Consider the following 9,653-nt stretch of genomic DNA (forward strand, 5'->3'; position numbering starts at 1 on the left):
TATAACATGCAACCTTTGACTGTTTAAACAGATAATCCTGCACGTAACTTCTATTATGAAAGGAAACTATGCTGTAGCGGTGAAATCAACAAATCAAATAAAAGCCTACTCACTAAGAAAATACTAAATATATAAATGACACCAAAAGTTTTTTTTTCTGTTTTTTAATGTTGTTTTATGGCCCCTATAACATTGAAAAAATATCATTTTGGCTGTTTTTAACTGTTAAAAAAACTTCTTTTTTTTTTATTAATAGTTGCTTAAAAAACATTTTTTAAAAAGTTATTCCGTGAATACTAAACATTCACACTATAGAGATCCTCCTGCTCCTTTCTATAAGTTTTTTGGCATGCTAAACCTCAATCACACTTTCAGTGATTTCAGCGATCTTGGTTTTAATACATCCAGCTTGTTCAGGACATTACTGCTTGTGTTTTTAAAATACATAAACTTAACAGTTTTTGAAATATTAAGCAAAATATGCCCCTTGGGAAATGAATGAGAACATCTCCAAATTTCACATTTTAAAGTAGATTAACAAAAAGCCTTTAAATATATTCATGTTTAAATATTTTATAGTATTTTCAAAAACTGTAGAGTTTAGCTAATATGTTAGCAACATGCTAACGTTTTTAGCTAATTTGTTATTTCCTGAGGTTTTTCAGGGATCATTTAGAGGTTAGCTTCTGTTTAAGCAACATGCTAACGTTTTTGACTAATTTAGTTTACTGAGGAATCTTAGTCAATTTTGGAGTTTAGCTAGTAATTATGTAATATGCTAGTTTATTTGTGGCTAATTTGGCATCTACTAAGGTTTTCATATGCTAATTTGTAGTTTAGCCAATATTTTAGCAACATGCTTAAATGTTTTGGTAATTTGTTTTCTACTGAGGTTTTTATAGGATAATTGAGAGTTTAGCTTCTATTTTAGCAACAGGCTAACATTTTTGATTAATTCAGTTTACTGAAGATTTTTTTGGCCAATTTGGAGTCTAGCTCATATTTAAGAAACACAAATATTTTTACCAAATTGGCAATATGGATTTTTAATCAATTTTACCACAATTATTTTCATAAATTTAGGTCAACTTCAGCCTTCTTGCATAGTTATTTAAACAAAATTGAATTTTGAAAGAGAGCGAAATTGTCCTAAATGAAAAAAAAATGTGGTAAAATTGCTTTAAAATCCCTAATACATGCTAATTTGGCAAAAATATTTGGTATGTTGCTAAAATTTGAGCTAAACTCCAAAAATCCTAAAGTTCACTAAACTAAATTAGTCCAAAATGTTAGCATATTGCTAAAATAGAAACTTAACTCTAGATTAGCCTAAAAATCCCAGTAGAAAAAAATATCCAAAATCATTAGCATGTTGCTAAATACTAGCTAAACTCCAAATTAGCATAAAAACTTCAGTAGATGACAAATATTACCTAAAATATTAGGTAAACTACAATAAAAATACAAATAAAAATAAAAATTACAATAAAAGATTAAAACATAGCCCATGAATATACTGAAAAATTTGTTGCTTATCTATTTAAAAATACTAAATTTGAAAACTTTCTCATTCATTTCCTATGAGACATATTTAGCTCAATATTTCAAAAACTACAAAGCTTACAAATACCAAAAGTACACGCAGTTATTGTGTGAATGCTTTTGAAAAATATTCTAGTCTTTTTTAGGCACTGAAGTACAAAAAAACCCTTCTTTTTTCAAAAAATAATTCTAATTCGTTTCTTTACTGATGATATTTTACTCTTTGTCCATATTCTTTTGTGAAGCTATAACTTTCTGTTTTGTATTTGTTTCCTTTGTTGGATGGCAAACAAACCAGTAAGGTACCTCAGATAACTCATGACGAAGAGCCGCAACAGAATCGTCGGATGCCTCAATTGGGTGAAGTCGTTGGGGGCGTGGCCTGCACTGACAGGCACCTCCTCCTCCACCTCGACAGCCTTCTGCAGGTCTGACCAGGCTGAGTCCAGCAGCTGCACACGTGAACATTTGATCAAACAAAAGCTGTGTGACAAAGCTCCTTCACCGTAAGAAGAAAAAAAAAAAGCTCCCCACTTTACCAGGTCCAGGCAATGTTTATCTGCAGGGCTGTTGCCGCGGTAACGCTCCAGCACTTCCATCCTCTTTCGTAGAAACAACCAGCGCGGAGACTCTGGTATTGAGCTGAAAGGTAGACAGGATTCTTTAGTAGTTAACTTCTAGAAGATACAAAGATGAGTAAACGAGACGGCTTACAAGAAGAGCGGCAGACACACGATCTGCGGCAGAGCCAGAGTCAGGTGTAGGTGTGTCCAGCTGGGGCTGATCCAGGCCAGAGGGGCCCCGCCCATTGTCCCCAAGCTGAAGCAAAACGGCAGGACGGCGGGGGGCCATAGCCGAGCAGCGGGAAGGGTCCACTCCACGGCTGTGTTTGAGCACACGGAACAGGGTGGTGAGCACAACGCTGTAGTTTCATCTTATTATTATGTAGAAATTTAAAAATCTGACGTTTTCTAGGACATAGTTTCTGTAGAGCGGCAGTAGTTCATTAGAAATTCACCTCCCAGTTGTGGGCGCAGAGCAACCCCGCCCACACTTCCCCTTGGACTGTATTTTCAATGTAATAAATACTAGAATACATTTTGGCATTATTCACGATTAATGCTTAACAGAGAAATCAGTGCATTATATTTTTATTGCGTTAATCTAAACCAATCAGATACCTCAATCACTGCTTACTATCCTCGTCTGGCTCCAGATGGCGGTGTCTATAATGTGGAAAAATAGTAACTGAATTGACTACACTTGACTCGTCTCATATTTTGCCGTCGAATAGTGATGTTTTTTCCTGCACCGCGTCTTACTCCAAGGTTTTATGAAAAGTTGGCAGCTCTGGAGCTATTTTTTGGCTAATTTGGCATTTACTTGCAGTTTACATGTAGTTTAGCTAATATTTTAGCAACATGCTAACGTTTTTGGCTAATTTGTTATCAAGTGAGGTCTTTTTATGCTAATTTGGAGTTTAGCTAATATTTTAGCAACATGTTAACGTTTTTGGCTAATTTGTTATCAGGTGAGGTCTTTTTTTGCTAATTTGGAGTTTAGCTAATATTTTAGCAACATGCGAACGTTTTTGGCTAATTTGTTATCAGGTGAGGTCTTTTTATGCTAATTTAGATTTTAGCTAATATTTAACAACATGCTAACATTTTTAGCTAATTTGTTATCAACTTTTCTAGGTTAATTTAGAGTTTAGCTAATATTTTAGCAACATGCGAACGTTTTTGGCTAATTTGTTATCAACTTTTCTAGGTTAATTTAGAGTTTAGCTAATATTTTAGCAATATGCTAACGTTTTTGACAAATTTGTTATCAAGTGAGGTCTTTTTATACTAATTTAGATTTTAGCTAATATTTAACAACATGCTAACGTTTTTAGCTAATTTGTTATCAACTTTTCTAGGTTAATTTAGAGTTTAGCTAATATTTTAGCAACATGCTAACGTTTTTGGCTAATTTGTTATCAGGTGAGGTCTTTTTATGCTAATTTGGAGTTTAGCTAATATTTTAGCAACATGCTAACGTTTTTGGCTAATTTGTTATCAAGTGAGGTCTTTTTATACTAATTTAGATTTTAGCTAATATTTAACAACATGCTAACGTTTTTAGCTAATTTGTTATCAACTTTTCTAGGTTAATTTAGAGTTTAGCTAATATTTTAGCAACATGCTAACGTTTTTGGCTAATTTGTTATCAGGTGAGGTCTTTTTATGCTTTTTTATGCTAATTTGGAGTTTAGCTAATATTTGACTAATTTAGGTTACTGACCATTTTTAGGTTATTTTGGAGTTTAGCCAGTATTTAAGCAATGAGCTAGCTTTTTGTTTTTGGCTAATTTGAAGTTTAGCTCATATTTAAGCAACATACTAAATATTTTTGCAAAAATGGTATGTATTATGGATTTTGAAAATTGAATCTTAAAAAATCTTTCTTTAATACTTTAATCTAATTTTAAATCTATAACTAATGCCTATTATATAAGGGCTAATGTCCAAGGCGATGTACAATATCATAAATTCAACCTCTAACACAGAAGCTACAATGTTAATTTTCTTTTGTGTAACTTTTTCGTAATTCCAGTGGATTCTGAAGCAGAATCCACTGGAATTACGTTGATCTCGTTAACGATTAATGGTCGTTTGTGGTATTTAAGCATCACTTGTGACGCCTCTGGTGTTAAAGAGGCCTGATTGGGCTGTTCCTGATAATAAACACTTTCAAGGGCATTATCTTCTACCAAGGTCAGTGACAAAATAATAAAATATTCAGTTGATTTTTAGTACTTTAATCTTGTTATGTTTTTATGTTTAAATCGTTTTCCATAAAAAGCAGACAATTTAATATGCAGTGCAATGCGTTGTCGTGGTAACGGCTACACAGCCTGCACGGACTTCACTCTGTTGCAGTGGAGGAAAGTGGTTTATATAGTATGTTTTTTATTTATTTATTTATTTATTTTTTCTATTTCAGATATGAAAATCCAGAAAATAACAGACAGCAACAACCTCTCTCCCATCCCAAGGCAGCCCAAAAAAACACACAGAAATGCAAACGATCATCAATATACATACAGAAATGAATGAAAAAAAAAAAAAAAAATATATATATATATATATATATATATATATATATATATATATATAAAAGGACATGACTTATATAGTATGTTGATTGTCGTAAGTTAAACAGAATTTTTTTGAAAATAACTTCATAAAGTTTTAAACTTTTGTCACAACTTAAATAGCTAAAATCAAAGCTTTTCACTGTAATTATAAAGCATTTTAAAAAAAACACATGATTAGATTAATTATTTACAAGTCATAATTATTATATTAAAAAATTACCCACAATACAATCTTTTTCAAATGGAATTTTTTCGTCTGCCTTAAATTCACAGTGATTTGAATATAGAAATACTCAGAAATTACATTTTTATCTTAATATATGTCTTCCATCATGAGAAAAAGAACTTGTTAAAAACACTTTTCATCGACATGCTTCTTTAAGGAAAAACAGGTGCGTACTCCAGCTGATAGCTTACCTAGGCTGAAGGCACAGATGTTGATGCAGCAGCACGAAATCCCGGTCAGGCAGCGGACGCCGATGAAGACGAGCGGCTGAGGAAGGATGACGGGGACAAGTCCGCAGACAGCGTGCACGCACACACACACCAGCAGCACCGGACGCTTCCCGTACCTGCACAAAACCGGTTTGAAACAGTAGTTATAATTAGATTTTTTTTTTTAAAATGATATTCCGGCATCTCTGTTTTTGTGCCTTACCAGTCTGATATTGCTCCGCCCACCAGGGATCCCAGCAAAAGGCCTATCATGTAGGCAGACTGACCATAAGACAACCAGTCGGTCCAGCTGCACACTGACTGACACGCACACGCAAACAAACACACACATTACAGACAGAAATATATATCACCAATCGTCATACGTTTAAAACCACAAAATCTCATCTTTGTCCACAAAACATTACAAAAGTTATATGTTCTCATACACTCTTAAAACACTTAGGTCATTCATGTTGGGGTTACTATTTTTGTGCTATAGTGATTTCATTTTAACCCAATTTATGGATTAATTTATTCTTGAGTTAAAATAACTATTAAAAAGTTCCTTTTTAACCTCGGAGTTGAGTTAAAATCAACCTAACGTGAGTTATTTTTAACTATTGAGTTTTCTGTGTGATTAGACTAAGATCTCTCACTGTTTTCTGTTAATTTAGCTTTATTTTGTCACTTATTAATCTTGGTATCTATCATTTCTCTAAGCAGAAAAAAAACTGTTTAGCAATTTATATTGAAACAATCCGTTTTTATTCCTTTAAATAATGTATTTATTGTGAAAAATGTGTGTTTCAAGTATCTGTGAAAATTAAAAGTACTTTTTATATACACTTTGTCCTCCAAAATTGGTGATTTTTATTCTTTTTTACATATTTATTTGCCTCTAATAGCTAGCATTGTTGTTAGCAGCCACATGGAGTCCGCGCGCCCCAAACGCACGTGCAGCCGTTGAACCGGGTCCAGCTGAGTTTGGACTTAGACAGCATTGATTGACTGCCTGTGTTGGACCGTAACAATCTTATGTAATCTGTTATGAGCATGTGTGCTCACCGCTAGCAGCTGCTTTCCTAAAGTGTGTCTAAATACGGTTTTAATTTGCGCATAAATCAACAGTTCCATTAAAATAATAAATGTTCATTTCTATTTATGTCATTTTCACACAAAAAAAACACATTCCACCCAAGAGGTTTGACGTCTATTTATTTTTTATCAGGCTGTAGCAGCTGGAAACCTCATTAACGATAGAAAAATATTATTTTTATTTATTTATTTATTGAATCTGAACTCACGTCTCCCTCCGCCGACTCCGCGGACCAATCAGAATCCTCCTCCAAAACTTCCTCGCCTTCTGATTGGTTGACGTCCGCCTTCGGGGACAAAGTTCCGCGATGGCGAAAGGACGCGGCAGTGCTGTTGTCATGGCGACACGTTTCAGCAGCTTTGGCGGCGGTAAAAATGTCCAAAAAGAAAAGAAACGACGTGAAGAAGAAAATGAGGGAGAGGCGCCAGTAGACGGAGACCTGCAGGGGGGACATGTCCGGCGGGGCGCGCGTGCGGGGACTTCTCGTGTGGCAGGCCAGACGCTCAGGAGCTGCTCATGTTGCCGTGGGGTTCTGTGCTCTGCGGCAGCAGCTGCTGCTGTCACAGGATAGTAGCGGGGCTGCCAGCAGGCAGCAGGCGGGTCACATTTAGGCTGAACTTTCTGTTGTTTCAACCCCCGCCTTCTTTCCCTAGAAAGGGGCGCGCGAGGGCGCATTAAGCGGGGAAACAGCGACACCCACTGGTCACAGTGTGTCAATGCCCCACAAAAAGACAAAAAAAAGACTACGGTTTCAATTGTTTTACCTCTTAAAAATGCTAATTTTTACGCCATTTTACGACCAAAATGATTTTTTTTTCTGCATTAAAACTTTAAAGTTGTTAAAATACGAGAAAAAAAGTTGTATGTTGCCTACTCAAACAAATGGTGGGGAACATTTAGAAAACACGTTCTTAAAAATATCGATTGCTTGTATTAATCTCCAAGGTACGGAGGCCCTAAGGGGACATATAAAACATCGAATAAAAAAAACTTGTTACCGAGTGATGGTGCGCCCCAGTTAGTATTTATTTTTCTCAAATTGTTTAAAGTAATAATAATAATAAATCAGTTACTAACCAGAACACTCATTAAAAAAATGTAAAAAAAAGATTCTAGTTAGCAACTGGTTTGACCAGTTACTATGCAGTGCACACACACAAGAAAAGTTGTAAATGTTAAATTATGAGAAAAAAGTTGTATGTTTGTGACTTTAACCATTTAACTGCCTTCTGAACTATACATATATATATGTATATTTTTTTTCATAAAAACTGAAGTAAAACAAAAATATTTACTGAGTGATGGTGTGCACCAGGTAGTATTTTTTTCTTACTTAAATTGTTAAATAATAATAATAAAATAGTTACTATCTGGTGCGCACCAGTTACTAACCAGAACATTATTTCTTTTTCTAAAAGATAATTGAAGTAAAAAAATAAATAAATTCTGGTTAGTACCTGTTGTGTACCAGTTACTATGGGGTGCACACCAAAAGAATTTTTTTTTCAAATTTGTTTATTTATTTTTTAATTCAATGTCTCTTTAGGGGCTCCGTACCAAGGCAATAACCAGCAAAAATACTCTATTTTTTTGGTGATTTTTTTGGGGGGGGGTAGTTAAAGGGTTAAAAGTCATAGGCTAAACGTATTAATTTTTTCCCCGTAAATTGTTAAAGTTGTAAATCTATTACTTTAAGATCTGTAAATATAAAAGAAAAAAAGTCATACATTTACAAGGAAAAAGTAGTACATTTGCGAGAAAAAAAGTTATAAATTTATGAGAAAAAAACTCCAAAGCTGTCAGTTTATCACAGCCGTACTCCAAGATGAAAGACGTGGAGCTTTTCGTGAAGCGGATACGTTTTAATAACAGAGAAATTCTGAACGTTTTAGATTAAATTATTATTAGTGTAGCGGCTTAACAGGGTTTGGGTCGATTATTCTGAGTTTCATATTTAAAAAAAAAGGAGCTCAAAGACACATATTCACATACTTATTCCGTCCGTATCATTCAAATACCCAGAAGTCCATTTTACGTCATGTATCTGTCATGCACACGGAACACCAAAGGGGAATGAAAAGTGTTAGAAACAGCTCCTCCAAATGAAACTCCAGTTTCAACACAAAACAACAGAGAGGAATGTTTTTCCTGGGCATGAAAAAATGGTGTTTGACGCTGGAAGATGATGTCATGCCCGTCTTCAATTCAACACCTGCTGAAGTTGTTGTCTCACAGAAGCCACACCTGAAGGTATTTAGTAAGTTTTTGGGATGTCGTGATTGTTTCTCACTTTCTTAAAACGGATTTAAAGGTTCAAAGTTAGACTTGGGCTGCACGGTGGCGCAGTGGTTAGCGCTCTCGCCTCACAGCGAGAAGGCCCCGGTTCGAATCCCGGCTAGGACCTTTCTGTGTGGAGTTTGCATGTTCTCCCCGTGCATGCGTGGGTTTTCACCGGGGACTCCGGCTTCCTCCCACCGTCCAAAAACATGCTTCATAGGTTAATTGGTGACTCTAAATTGCCCCTAGGTGTGAATGTGAGAGTGAATGTGTGTGTGATTGAGGCCCTGCGACAGACTGGCGACCTGTCCAGGGTGTACCCCGCCTTCGCCCATCAGTAGCCGGGTTAGGCTCCGGCACCCCCGCGACCCCGGACGGGACAGAGCGGTCAGGAAAATGGATGGATGGAAGTTAGACTTTATATGCAGTGAGTCTTGTTCTGTTTGGCACATTGTCAAAACCAATTAACCCTTTAATTACCTGCTCAACCAAATGGTTTAGAAAATGTTTTGAATTTTTTTGTTTGTGTGTATTACTCCCCAAGGTATGGAACCCCTAAAAGAACATAGAAGAAGAAAAAAAAGTTGAGGTGAAAAAAAAAAAAAAAATTGAAGAAAATATTTTTTTCCCCTGAAAATTGAAGTTAAAATAAATCTCATTACTGACTGATGTGCAATGGATAGTAACTGGTGCGCAGCAGTTGTCTTTTTTTCTTTAATTACTTCAATTTTTTGAAAAAAAACGTTTTTTTTTCAGTTACTATCTGGTGCACACCAATTACTAGCCAGATTTTTTTTTAATATCAAGATTAAGAAAAATAAAATAATCTTGATAACTAAGTATTTTTAGACTATTTCTTTTCTAAACTTTTTTTTTTTCTAATTTAAAGTCTCTTTAGGGGTTCCGTACAATGTAATAAGGAGCAGAAAAAAATACATTTTTGGGGATTTTTTTTTTGTTTGGTTTTTGGGTAGTTAAAGGGTTAATAAAAGCTAAAAACGCTAAATTCATTTGTTTGATGTTGTTAAAAAAGAATGCAAATTATTTTTCTTTTTATTATTATTTTTTTTACAGTTTCACTTTGTACTTCATATGAGGACAGCATAACTCTAATCTCATAATATTACTCTTTTGGTGGTCGTAATACTCTGTTGTACT

General features: G+C 34.9%; 1 protein-coding gene across 2 annotated transcripts in view; it reads right to left on the bottom strand.

Annotated features, from left to right (window-relative positions):
- LOC112156771 (solute carrier family 22 member 6) overlaps window positions 1–7,120 on the bottom strand; it is a 14,524-nt gene extending 7,404 nt beyond the window's left edge. Inside the window, exons 1-6 of one of the 2 annotated variants that reach the window (XM_024289118.2) lie at window positions 6,427–7,120; window positions 5,343–5,440; window positions 5,102–5,256; window positions 2,257–2,425; window positions 2,082–2,184; window positions 1,849–1,994 (exon numbers count right to left, since the gene is read on the bottom strand). In XM_024289118.2, coding sequence (XP_024144886.1) covers window positions 1,849–1,994; window positions 2,082–2,184; window positions 2,257–2,425; window positions 5,102–5,256; window positions 5,343–5,440; window positions 6,427–6,672 — 917 coding nt within the window. In that variant the 5' untranslated portion in view covers window positions 6,673–7,120. The remainder of the gene's footprint in view (window positions 1–1,848; window positions 1,995–2,081; window positions 2,185–2,256; window positions 2,426–5,101; window positions 5,257–5,342; window positions 5,441–6,426) is intronic. The other variant, XM_024289119.2, reaches the window with a different exon arrangement.
- Between the last annotated feature and the right edge of the window lie 2,533 nt (window positions 7,121–9,653).

The sequence above is a fragment of the Oryzias melastigma genome, linkage group LG2 (assembly GCF_002922805.2).
Source record: "Oryzias melastigma strain HK-1 linkage group LG2, ASM292280v2, whole genome shotgun sequence".
NCBI lineage: Eukaryota > Metazoa > Chordata > Actinopteri > Beloniformes > Adrianichthyidae > Oryzias > Oryzias melastigma.